Source organism: Pelodiscus sinensis, chromosome 1 (assembly GCF_049634645.1).
Source record: "Pelodiscus sinensis isolate JC-2024 chromosome 1, ASM4963464v1, whole genome shotgun sequence".
NCBI lineage: Eukaryota > Metazoa > Chordata > Testudines > Trionychidae > Pelodiscus > Pelodiscus sinensis.
The window spans coordinates 327,011,569-327,024,664 of NC_134711.1; the positions used below are offsets into that span (position 1 = coordinate 327,011,569).

Sequence of the window (13,096 nt, forward strand, 5' to 3'; positions counted from 1 at the left end):
GCCACATCTGAACTCTGGTCTGTCAACACCGATAACTTCACTGACAGTCCCTAGCCTCACACGCTGGACAGGAAAGGTGCCAGTTACCCTGGAAAAGCCGGCACTGAATAGCCTATTGGTAGTTTATAGCCCATGGCAGGGGTTGCTGTATGCACTGAAAGTTGACAGTCCTTACCTGGAACTCCTGGGGTATGTCTAGACTAGCACGATTTTCCGCAAATGCTTTTAACAGAAAAGTTTTTCCGTTAAAAACATTTGAGGAAAAGAGCCTCTAGATTGGCACGGACGCTTTTCCGCAAAAGCACTTTTTGTGGAAAAGCGTCCATGCCAATCTAGATGCAGTTTTGCGCAAGAAAGCCCTGATCACCATTTTCATCATTGGGGCTTTTTTGCGCAAAACAATACCACGTTGTCTACACTGGCCCTCTTGCGCGAAAGCATTTGTGCAAGAGGGCTTTTGCCTGAACGGGAGCACCATAGTATTTCCACAAGAACACTGACAATCTTACATGAGATCGTCAGTGTTCTTGCGGAAATTCAAGCAGCCAGTGTAGACAGCTGGAAAGTTTTTCTGCAAAAGCAGTTGCTTTTGCGGAAAAACTTGCCAGTCTAGACGCAGCCCTGTAGTTACCGGGGACATGATGCTTGTGTGGTGTGTCACACCTCTGCCTGCCAGGTACCTTAAGTGGGACGTTTGAGCTCTTTGTCTTTGCTTCAGCAACACTGAATTCCAATGTGGGGTTTGCTAGCTCACTTAGGCCAGTTGAGCTGAGAATCTGGAAGTCCCACAAGGATTTTTCATCGAAGTACTGACTCTACCCTGTCTGGAGAGCAGTGGCAGGGAGGGCCATATTGTCTCTCAGGATGTCACATGTGTCTTGATAATGGTTTTCATTGCAGAGCGTGTGGGAACTAAGCAGAACCTGCCCAGGGCATCATGCCAACCTGCAATGAAACAAACATCAGTCGTACAATTTTCCTCCTCGAAGGCTTCCCTGGGCTGGAAGCTGTTGGCCCCTGGATCTCCATCCCATTCTGCTGCATGTATGTCATGTCAATTTTAGGAAATGGTCTCATTCTGCTTGTGATAAAGACACGGAAGACCCTCCATCAGCCCATGTACTTATTCCTTTGTATGTTGTCCGTCACCGACCTTGGTTTATCTGCTTCCACCTTGCCCACGGTGCTCAGCGTCTTCCTGTTTAACACCAGAGAAATTGACATTGATCTCTGTCTGGCCCAACTTTTCTTTATTCACACTTTCTCCAACATAGAATCCGCTGTACTACTCGCCATGGCCTTTGACCGCTTTGTTGCCATATGCCACCCACTGAGATATGCTTCGATTTTAACCAGTGCCAGGATAGGAAACATTGGGCTGGCGACAATAATCAGGGCTTGTGGTCTGCACATCCCAACTGTCCTTCTTCTCAAGAGGTTGCCGTACAGCAGGATTCAACCTCTCTCCTATTCCTATTGTTTGCATCCAGATGTGATGAAGGTGGCCTGCGCAGACACTACGCCCAATAATTTCTTTGGTTTATTTACAGTGCTTTCTACTCTGGGTTTGGATTCTGTGCTCATTATCTTGTCTTATGTTATGATCCTTAAGACAGTGCTGAATTTCACGTCCTGGCGTGAGCGTCTCAAGGCCCTGAACACCTGCATCTCCCACATCTGTGTCACCCTGCTGTTCTACATCCCACTGGTCAGTTTGACGATGATTCACAGGTTCATGAAAAATGCCCTTCCTCTGAGTCAAATTCTTAGTACATATCTCCACCTCCTCCTCCCGCCTGTGCTCAACCCCATTGTGTACAGCATAAAAACCAAAGAGATTCGTAAACAGATCACGAAGGTTGTTCAGAGCTATTCCACTAAGAGATTCCAATAGGGGCACTGAATTGGTTTGTCTCATCTGTTTACATAGGGACCTACACAGTCCATTATATTCAAGAGATGCTGTTATTCTGAGCCAGTGAGGGCTAAGCATCCAGCCAGCTCATTGAACTAAACACAACATTTAAGAACATTATAGATAAGTATTGGGAATACTTGGTATAAAATAAATTTTGAATGTATGTCTGTATTGTGAGCGAATCAGAAGTAGTTAGAAATTGTATTAGTTTGTGTTTACCTATGTCAACAATATGATCAATGTAACTTGCATATTGTAATTTTTGTTTCCTGTCTGTAATGTTTCATAATCATAGTCTATTGATTCAGATATCAAAAGGCATTATTAACATTGAGATGAAAGTTGTGGTATAATAGAATCATGGAATACTGGAAATGGAAGGGACCTCAAGATGTCATAAAGTCCAGTCCCTTGCCCTCACGGCAGGACACAGTACCCCACCATCCCTGGCAGATGTCTATCCAACCTGCTCTTAATATCTCTAATGATGTAGATTCCACAACCTCCCTAGACAATTTATTCCAGTGTTGGCCACCCCAACAGGTCGGAAGTTTTTCCTAATGTCCAACCTAAACCTCTCTTGCTGCAATTTAATCTCATTGCTTCTTGTCCTGTCATCACAGGCCAAGGAGAACAACTTTTCTCCCTGTTCCTTGTAACAGCCTTTTAGATACTTTAAAACAGCTATCACGTCATCTCTCAGTCTTCCCTTTTCTAAATTAAACAAGTCCAATTCTTTCAGTCTTTCCTCATAGCTCATGCTTTCTAGACCTTTAATCATTTTTGTTGCTCTTCTCTGGACCTTCTCTTGTTTCTCCACATCTTTCATGAAATGTGGTGCCCAGAATTGGACACAATACTCCAACCGAGGCCTAATCAGCACAGAGTAGAGTAGAGGAATGACTCGCCCGTGCGTTACTTAGCTCAACAACTGATTCAAACCAGGAAGTAAGCTCCGGGACGCGGTTGTTCAAAGCAAACCTCTTGGTTCGAACTAACATTACTCCTCAAAACCAAGAGGTTTGGTTCAAACAACCGCGTCCTGGAGCGCACTTCCTGGTTCGAATCAGATGTTGAGTGGAGTAACGAGCGGGCGAGATTATGCTAATGAAGCATGGGATATTTAAATATCCGCTTCATTAGCAATTTTGGTTACCTAAATTTGCATCCTTCACTCGGACTAGGGAGCAAATGTAGATGTACTCCCACAGAGTCTCTGCTGTGATCATTTTCCAACACGAGACTTATCAGCTGAACTTCAGTTGTAAAAGTACTTTTGGGGCCTGATCTTTACTTGTTTATGTCAAGGGCAGTCAAGGATATCTCCAGGTCTAGTCTCATGGAAGAATTTGCAATTCTCATGGAAGAATTTGAAGAAAATCTACATATGGGCTTCCCCTTGGTCTATGACTTTTTACATGAATTCCAGAAGGATTTCTATGAATAAACAATGTTGCAATCTCTGGTATGAAACTGACCTAAGAACTTGATTCAGATCTTTAGGTATATTGATCTTGTAACCACAGTAACTCTCTTTTCTTTTTAAAATATATCTTTTATTAATTAATGAGAAATGGCTGTGAGCATGAATTTGCAAAAAATATGCCATGACCCATTGGGCAATAGATTGGATCTTTTGAGTCTAGTTCTGATGAGTAAGATTTTAAATAACCCTCACTCTATAGACTTGTCTGGCAGGATGGCAGGGAGACAAAGGCTGTGTTGCTTAATGGGAAATGTATTTTGACTTTTTGGTTCCCAGGCAGAAGCTACTGATTAGATTAATTGAATTATGAGAAATTATTATTCTCGGTATACCACTCAGGTGTGTTCAATGGAATTCATATGAGGAAGAAGGAGTTTTATTAGAGGAACACTACATTCAGTCATTTCTAAACTAACTAGCAAATTGACTTGCTAATTCTGTATTTGGAGATTAAGTGTTGCTGTTTTGGCTGAGGATACACCATATTTTTCACGCATACAGAGGTCGAATCCCTACTCTAAGGGCAAAACTTGATTTACTTTTAATCATGGCTTTGCTACTGATGACTATGTCCAAATAAAAGGTAATTTTCTAGCATTATTACATTGCTCTTAATTGTAAATAATTGTTATTCCTAGTTACTGATTTGTTACTTCCTTAATAGGCCCTTCTTTAATACTTCTTAATAGACCCTTCCCCTCTGTGCCAAGAAGCCTTCTGTAAGTTCTCATCTTCATAGATTTTAAAACTAGAAGCAACATAATGATCTAACATCACCTCCTTTGTAACATGCCACAGAATTTTGCTTTGAAATTGGTGTCTCAAGCCCCAAAACTTGGGGTTTAAATATAATGGATTTGTTAGAAAGAGCCACAGACGTCACCACTGTCATATGTTCATTGCCGTGGTCTTTTATAGATTTCCTCCGTCACCCAGAAAATTTTGGATCCGAATCTTTCCACTCAGATCCCATTTCTGCAAAGCTAGGGGAGTGACTAGTTGCAAATATTTCTTAGTTCTTTTCCTTCTTGCAAACCCACAGCAAAGTCTATTTGTTAGCCAATAGGATTGGGTGTATGATTAGTCAAATGGGCCCATGTGACTTAGCTTCTGTCACATTACTGGATTTTAAGGGGAGCAGCCAGATCACTGCTGCACCCAACGGGGATGGGGGGTTTGCCCCAAAGTCTGCGCAAAGGGGGCCATTTGCAGTGTCAAATGAAAGCTTACGTTCTACTTATGCTATGTATGCTATTCACGTACTTGTGTGATGTCTGTATGCGGAGTTATGAATATAGACTCTGCTTTTACTGGGAATGTTCTCTGCCTCACACAGAGCAATGGGCTCTGGATGGCCTGTTATGAAGAGCAATTGTTCAGTCAGAATGTATCTGGAAAGCTGCAAACCATCCAGGGCTTAATGGCTGCCAGCATGTGAAACAGAGATTGGTCACTCGCCCATGTGACCTGCTCTGGCCAGGAGGACACCAGGAGAAATATATAAGGCCATGAGGTAGACTCCATCTTGTCTTCAATTCTGCTGCAGATCCCAGATGCAGCCCTGCGAGGGACAGAGAGTCAAGAAGAATTGTGGACCCATCCTGACATAGGACGCACACCAGAGACTTTTAAGCTAGCAGTTTGTAACATCTCTGCTGAGAGCCTGCATCAAGAACTCGGTGATTGGTGCATGTAATGCATTTTCTTTAACAACTTTGCTCTCCACCGTTTCTTTCCTTAATTAATAAATCTTTAGATTTTAGATTCTAAAGGATTGGCCCAGCGTGATTTTGTGGGTAAGTTCCAAAGTGTAAATTGACTGGGAAATGTGGCTGGTTCTTTGGGATCGGGAGGACCTGTTCGGGGTAAGTGAGATCAGGTTCTATAACCCCTCACCTGTGTGTAGGCCTGGGGCTGATTGTAGCACAGGGAGAGCTGCGATGTCTGAGGGGTTTTGCTCTTGAGGCTCCCTGCTGGCTGGACTGGCAGCTGAAGCTCTCGGTGTGACTGGTTTGTGGCCTAGTTGGGAAAGGCCTCCAGTCTGGGGCTGTAAGGAGCCCTGATTTTGAGCAATTTGCCCTGAGCGGAAGCCCTCAGCGGTGCCCAGACCTGGCCCGGTCCGTCACAGCTTCTGATCACTGTTTGGTTGACAGTCAAGTGACTCATCTGTGCTCCTGAGAGTTCTGATTAGTATCCACATATTTGGCAGCTGGGGTGCCTATAGACCTATCTACAGTTACTTTATGGGGTTCCATGTGTCTCACTGTGACTGGAGAGAAATGCACCCTCCTCTCTGTTGTCAAGACTGAACAGAGTCTCCATGAACCCACTCTCAGATCTGGGCTAGTCTTCTGCCACCTTGCCTACTGTGCTGAGTGTCCTTTGGTTCAATATCTGAGCAATCTGCTTTGACATGTGTCTGCTCCAGGGCTGTGTCTTGACTGCATCCCTTTTCCGTAAAAGGGATGCAAATTAGACACATCGCAATTGCAAATGAAGTGGGGATTTAAATCCCCCACACTTCATTTGCATAAAAATGGCTGCAGCTTTTTTCCAGCTCAGAGCTTTGCCGGCAAAAAGCGCCAGTCCAGACGCAGATCTTTCGGAAAATAAAGCCTTTTCCAAAAGATCCCTTATTCCTCTTAAAATAAGGAATAAGGGATCTTTTGGACAAGGCTTTATTTTCCAAAAGATCCCCGTCTAGACTGGCGCTTTTTTCTGGAAAAGCTCCGAGCTGGAAAAAAGCGGCAGCCATTTTTATGCAAATGAAGTGGGGGGGATTTAAATCCCTGCTTCATTAGCAATTGCGATGTGTCTAATTTGCATCCCTTTTACGGAAAAGGGATGCAGTCTAGACACAGCCCAGATGAATATCATCCACACCTTTTCCACCATTGAACCTGTTGTGCTGCTGGCCATGGTGTTTGGTTACTTCATTACCATCCATAACTTCCTGAGATACGTATCCATCTTAGCGCCCTCCGTGATTGAAAAGATAGGGTTGGGGTCACAATATGGGCTGTGGTCTGTAGGCTGTGGGCTCCTTGTGTTTGCAGCAAGATATAATCAATGTGGCACAGTCAGACAGGAGAGTCACTAGTATTTATGACTTATTCCTTGTTCTTTCCTCGGTGGTTCTGGACTCATTGTTACTTGTCTTATGTTATGACCCTTAGGACTGTATTGAGTATTGCCTCAAAGGAAGAGCATCTGAACACCGGTATCTCCCGGTGGCGGGCTGTACCAACCCCGCACTGAACGAGCAGCGTTTAGTCAGGCAATCCGGGCATGCTCTGACTCCAGCCCAGGTATAAAAGCCAGGGGAGAGGCTCAGTATGGACTGGTGGTCGGAGGAGAAGGACATCTGTTTGTAACTCCTGAGCAGCAGCTGCTAGCCATTCGAGTCAAGAGAGGCTGAGGCCCCGATGACAGCTGAGTCGCAACCCCCGCAGATTCCCAGGGATACGTGGCCCCCGAGAAGCCAGAGGACCCAGCTGCTACATGGGACGCCGACCCGGCAGATCTGGTAGGAACTGGCCCAGGGAGGGTGCAGGAGCGTCCTCTCCCACCCCGAGATTCTCAGCGTGTTGCAGTTGGATTCCCCGCCGAAGGGGTGGTGGACCGTTCTGACACTCACCAGGCCCTGGGTTGGGACCCAGTTGGGACCCAGCCCCTCCCCCATGACCTTGGTCTAGCCCCACCTTAAAGGGCCAGGCTTTGACTTTAACTTAGGCTACGTCTAGACTGCAAGCCTCTTTCGAAAGAGGCTTTTTCGAAAGATACTTTCAAAAAAGCCTCTTTTGAAAAAGAGCATCTAGACTACAACCAGCACTTTCGAAAAAGCAAGCCGCTTTTTCGAAAGAGAGCATCCAAACTGCGTGGGTGCTCTCTTTCGAAAAAGCACAGTTTGCATTACATAGCGCCATTTTTCAAAAGAACACTTTCGAAAAAAGGCGTCCTTCCTCGTAAAACGAGGTTTTCCACGGTCGAAAAAACTGCTGTGTTCTTTCGATTTACTTTCGAAAGAACGCAGCAGCAGTCTAGACGCAGGGGAAGTTTTTTTTAAAAAAAAAGACCACTTTTAAAAAAAAAAAACATGTATTCTAGTCACACCCTTACTGACTCCAGCTATTGGGCCATCAAGCCCTGCCTTAAAGGGCCAGCCTTTGACTTTGATTGCCTGAATTGGGCCAGTGTGCCGACCAGCCTGGTGTTAAAGGTCCAGCCCTGGACTTTAAGGCACTGACTCTGGCTATTGGGCTGTCCAATAGCCCGATGTTAAAGGGCCAGGCTCTGACTCTGATGTACTGACTTTGCCTTAGTAGGCCTTCCTACCCTGCTTCAAAGAGCCATGCATTGACTCTGGCCATTAGGCTATCAGGCCCCGAGGAGAGGGGCCTACCCACAGGTGTTTTACTGGTCGTGCGGGGTGGGTCACAGACTCAGACAGCCCAGGGACACAGGATCCTACCCCTTGGGAAAGAGAAGAGAGGACCGCCCCATGACACTCCCATATCTGATTTGTCTTGATGTTCTACATCCCGATGATCAGTCTCTCTATGATTATCGGGTTTGAGAAAAACAATCCTCAAATCACTCACATCCTCATCACCAGTGTCCACTCCTAGCCCAATGGGGTGACAGTGCAGTCTCCCCTGGCAATCAGGCAACACAGTGATGGGGGCTGTGAAAGGACACAGCTGGGAATTCCCTACGTGGGTCTGCTTTTCCATCATTGTCCTTCCCTTGGAAAAATAAAATCTTCCCCCTTCTTTTCCCCTTGCAGTGCCATGTGATCAAAAAGGAGTCATTCACCCTGGGCTGTCCCTCAAAGGCAGTTCAGTATCAAAGACCAAACTTCCATGTAAAAATGCTGAACACAGGGGCACACGATTTATTTACTCAGATTTTTGATAGGGCCGTCACTCAGCGAATCACAACCAGCACGGCGAACAGCTGCAATGTGCCGAGAAGGAAAGCCAGCCCGGGGATTCCAATCAAGGTGATGGCGGAAGCGCGGACATTGCTATTGGTGGGAGCTGACAAGGGTGGGGCGTGTTTCTATTGTCCACCCACCTTTACATAACCCAGGAATAAAAATGATGATGGTTATGAGAACCATTCCCTTATTCCCCAGTCCCAGTGGCTGTCAGCACTCACATGGGAACATCCGGTGACTGGCTTATAGCTTGCAAGAACTCGTTGGGGGATTGGTACATTGAAGTCTGGCGTGTCACTGTCAAGGAAAATATGGGATTTATTACAAAGGGGAAATCTGAGACTTAGGGGCCAAGGAAAATGTTTTCCATTGTCCAGTCATCCGGGGACATGTCGGACATTAGGATCATAGAATCCTAGGGCTGGAAGAGACCTCAGGAGATCATGGAGTCCAACCCCTCACCCAAAGCAGGACCAATCCCAACTAAATCATCCCAGCCAGGGTTTTGTCAAGCCAAGACTTAAAAACCTCTAGGGAAGGAGATTCCACCACCTCCCTAGGGACTCCATTCCAGTGCTTCCCCACCCTCCTAGGGAAATAGTTTTTCCTAATATCCAACCTAGACCTCCCCCACTGAAACTTGAGACCATTGCTCCTTGTTCTGCCATCCGTCACTACTGAGAACAGCTTCTCTCCATCATCTTTGGAACCTTCCTTCAGGAAGTTGAAGGATGCTATCAAATCCCCCCTCATTCTTCTCTTCTGCAGACTAAATAAACCCAAATCCCTCAGTCTCTCCTCATAGGTCATGTGCTCCAGCCCCCTAATCATTTTGGTTGCCCTCCGCTGGACCCTCTCCAATGCGTCCACATCCTTTCTATAGTGGGGGGCCCAGAACTGGACACAATACTCCAGATGTGGCCTCACCAGTGCTGAATAAAGGGGAATAATCACTCTAGATCTGCTGGCAATGCTCCTCCTAATGCAACCCAATATGCCATTAGCCTTCTTGGATACAAGGGCACACTGTTGACTCATATCCAGCTTCTCATCCACTGTAATCCCCAGGTCCTTTTCTGCAGAACTGCTACTTAGCCAGTCGATCCCCAGCCTATAACAATGTTTGGGATTCTTCCATCCCAAGTGCAGGGCTCTAAACTTGTCCTTGTTGAACCTCATCAGATTTTTTTGGCCCAATCTTCTAATCTATCTAGGTCACGCTGGACCCTATCTCTGCCTCCAATGTACTTATCTCTCCCCCTAGTTTAGTGTCATCCGCAAACTTGCTGAGGGTGCAATCCATCCCCTCATCCAGGTCATTAATAAAGATGTTGAACAAAACTGGCCCTAGAACCAATCCTTGGGAGACTTCACTTGAAACTGACCGCCAACCTGACATCGAGCTGTTGATCACTACTCATTGGGCCAAACAATCTAGCCAGCTTTCTATCCACCTTAAAGACCGTTTATCCATTCCATACTTCCTTAACTTGACATTGGGTACCTGTAGCCATAGCTATTGGGGCCAGAGAGGTAAACTGCTGTCATGTATCTGCAAAGCACAGACCAGAGAATTTCCCTCAGCAATTCTAGTGTTGAGTCCTGCACCTTGTGGCTGAACTAGAGAATATCATTGAACTAGGTGCCAACTGCTGCCCAGCCAAATTAAACAAATATGAGTCACTCCCCCCTTCAAAAAATCATAAGGTTGGTTTAAAACGATGAGATTTTAAAATTTACTAATGTATGGTTCGTTTTCACATTGCTTTGGCCATGTCTGAGCCTTTGGGGTCACCTATTTCTATTTTTTCTGCAACTCATTTTTAAAAATAAGCTCTTTTAAACAAAATTGAACACTGAGATTCCACACAAGGTCAGGATCCCAGAAGTTGGGACTTTCAGAGAGAGGAAATAGTGCGAGACTCCCAATAAAATCCCAGGAGCTGGAGCCGAGCACCCACAAACAAAAGCACGGAGGGTTAATTAGTGGACATTTGTAGTCACACTGCCCTCGGCTACTGAGCCTCTGATGGTAAGGAGCAGGGTTACACCACAGACAGCTGGACTTAACCATGACAGGGTCACCAGGTACCTCAGGCACAGCTTGCAGGGTGTCCTTCGCCTGGTTCAGGCATGCACACAACTAGATAAACAAGGCCATGCACATTCCAAATAAAAAGGGGTGGGACCCACGCTCTGCTCCAAATGCCTCCTGTTGTTCCCAAACAAATATATAAAACGTGGTGATGAGGAGGAGGGAAATTTTTTTCTCTGACACCTCTGAAGCAATGGGGCTGAACTGCAGAAAAGGCAGTATGGGTTGGACATTAGGTTTAGGACCCTACCCGGGATGGGTTGGGAAAGGAGCTGGCTGTGCCTCAGTGGGGGAGCTAAGGCCCATTTCCATCCCTTTGCGTTGCCGGGGCAGCAGAAATGGATGGGACCCCTAGTGGGGAATAGGGGGGGGGGGCTGAATCAGTTGCCCATTCCTGTGTGTCAGACCCTCCCTCATACACACAGCTCTGCTCCACCTCGGTGGGGAGTGGACCCAGCAGGTGTGTGGCATCAACAGGACTGTCTGACTGGCTTCTCCTGGGGCTCCTGCATTAATCCTCTTTCTGACATGACTCAGTCACAAGTACCTGGCTGAGGGCAGGTGTCTGTGCCTCTCTGATAGCCGCTGGCCACAGCTGGCACAGCCCATGGATCACGCAGCACCCTGAGTGGTCAGGGAGGGCCAGGACTGTGACTGCAGAACAGCCCTGCAGCTTTTTTCATGGTCCCTTGGTGTTTAAGCAGCGACAGGACAGTGACAGGCCTGGGGTCATGGGAAACAGCAGCCACCTCTCTTCTCTGTATTGACTGTACTGACAGGAATTCTGAGGTCAGAGCAGCCACCAATGTGGTTCTTTAAAAGCCAGTGTCCCTCCAGCTCCCTGTCTCTCCACGAACACAGTCACTTAGACTCATAGACTCATAGACTTTAAGGTCAGAAGGGACCATTATGATCATCTAGTCTGACCCCCTGCACAGTGCAGGCCACAGAATCTCGCCCACCCCTCTTAGAATAATCCTCTCACCTATGTCTCAGATATTGAAGCCTTCAAATACTTTGAAGGCCCCAACATGCAGAGAGTCCTTCAGCTGTGATCTGTGCCCAATGCTACAGAAGAAGGCGAAAAACCTCCAGGGCCTCTGCCAATCTACCCTGGAGGAAAATTCCTTCCTGACCCCAAATATGGCGATCAGCTAAACCCTGAGCATGTGGGCAAGACTCACCAGCCAGACACCCAGAAAGTTCCCTATAGCAACTTTCTAAATGGTTCTGGCTGACTTGCTGTCCTTCCCCCAGTGTCCTGTGCCCGTTCACCAGTGGGTAGAGAAAGACATTGCACTAGATATTAGACCCCCATCTGAACCTCTTCCTATGGAGTGGAGATCAGCAGCTCCTGCTGTTTGGATGTACAGGTCCACCATGAAATATGTGTCCCTCGTGTCAACACTGCCGGAGCCAGGTGACGAATGGAACCTTCACTTGACGAACACCCGGATGATCCTGGCGCGCAGGTGTTTGCTTTTCACGCTGTACACGATGGGGTTCATCAGGGGCGGGACCAGCAGGTAGACATAGCCAATGAGTATCTAAAGCGAGTGAGAAGAGTCATTCCCGAATCTGTGTATCACAGACAGGCCGATCATTGGTGTATAGAAGAGCAGGACGGCACAGAGGTGGGAGACGCAGGTGTTCAGGGCCCTGAGGCGCTCCGCTTGGGACGCTATGCTCAGCACTGTTTTGAGGATCATCACATAAGAGAGGAGGATAAGCAAGGAGTCCAACCCCACCGTGGAGACTATTATGAACAAGCCATAGATGCTGTTGACTCTGATATCCGAACAAGCCATCTTCATGACCTCCTGGTGCAAGCAGTAGGAGTGGGAGAGGACGTTGTTTTGACAGTATCGGAACTGCTTCAGGAGAATGGGGAGTGGTAATATTAGGACCACCGCTCTTAGCACGGACACCAATCCCATCTTGGCTATTCTCGGCAGGGTTAAGACGGAGGCGTATCTCAGCGGGTTACGGATGGCGACAAAGCGGTCAAAGGCCATCAACAGGAGGACAGAGGATTCAATGAATGAAAGTGAGTGGATGAAGAACAGCTGGGCAAAACAGGCACTGAAGCTGATCTCCCTAGCGTTAAACCAGAATATGCCCAGGATTGTCGGCATGGTGGATATCGATAAGCCAAGGTCTGTGATGGCCAACATGGAAAGGAAAATGTACATGGGCTCGTGCAGGCTTGGGTCTGTTTTTATAATGAATAGAATGACTGAATTGCCTATTATTGAAATAACATACATTAAGCAAAAGGGGATGGAGACCCAGAGATGGACGTGTTCATGTCCAGGTATCCCAGTGAGACAAAACACTGCTGAGTTGAGTTTGGTGTCATTGACAGCTGACATCATGTACAGGGCAGGTCTGAGGATTAATGAACTTTACTTCCTGAAAGAAAAAACATAGCAGAAAATAGATGATATTTAATGAGACATCTTCTTCCTCTCAGTGCAAAACTAGAAAACTCAGCAAAACATAGTCTTGGATTTATATCACTGATAGGAAGATTGGCACTGCTAGACTGGATCAAACCTGCAGTCCATCTCACCCAGCATCCAGTTCCAAATGCCACAGATTGAAATAATCTCCTCCCATGGAAGGTTTTGTCCTGCAGCCCACCGGTTAAGCATAGTT

At 46.6% G+C, this 13,096-nt stretch overlaps 2 protein-coding genes across 2 annotated transcripts; one reads left to right on the plus strand and one right to left on the minus strand.

Annotated features, from left to right (window-relative positions):
* The first annotated feature begins 937 nt into the window (after positions 1-937).
* On the plus strand, positions 938-1,894 carry LOC102456566 (olfactory receptor 51G2-like). Its single transcript, XM_006132524.2, has one exon. The coding sequence runs from the start codon at positions 938-940 to the stop codon at positions 1,892-1,894; it is 957 nt and encodes a 318-aa protein (XP_006132586.2).
* Positions 1,895-11,985: 10,091 nt separating this feature from the next.
* On the minus strand, positions 11,986-12,813 carry LOC102456814 (olfactory receptor 51G2-like). The gene has a single exon (XM_075921493.1). The coding sequence runs from the start codon at positions 12,811-12,813 to the stop codon at positions 11,986-11,988; it is 828 nt and encodes a 275-aa protein (XP_075777608.1).
* Between the last annotated feature and the right edge of the window lie 283 nt (positions 12,814-13,096).

Excerpts from the sequence above, each read along its gene's own strand:
- LOC102456566 (XM_006132524.2), top strand. The coding sequence starts at position 938 with ATGCCAACCTGCAATGAAACAAACATCAGTCGTACAATTTTCCTCCTC.
- LOC102456814 (XM_075921493.1), bottom strand. The coding sequence starts at position 12,813 with ATGATGTCAGCTGTCAATGACACCAAACTCAACTCAGCAGTGTTTTGT.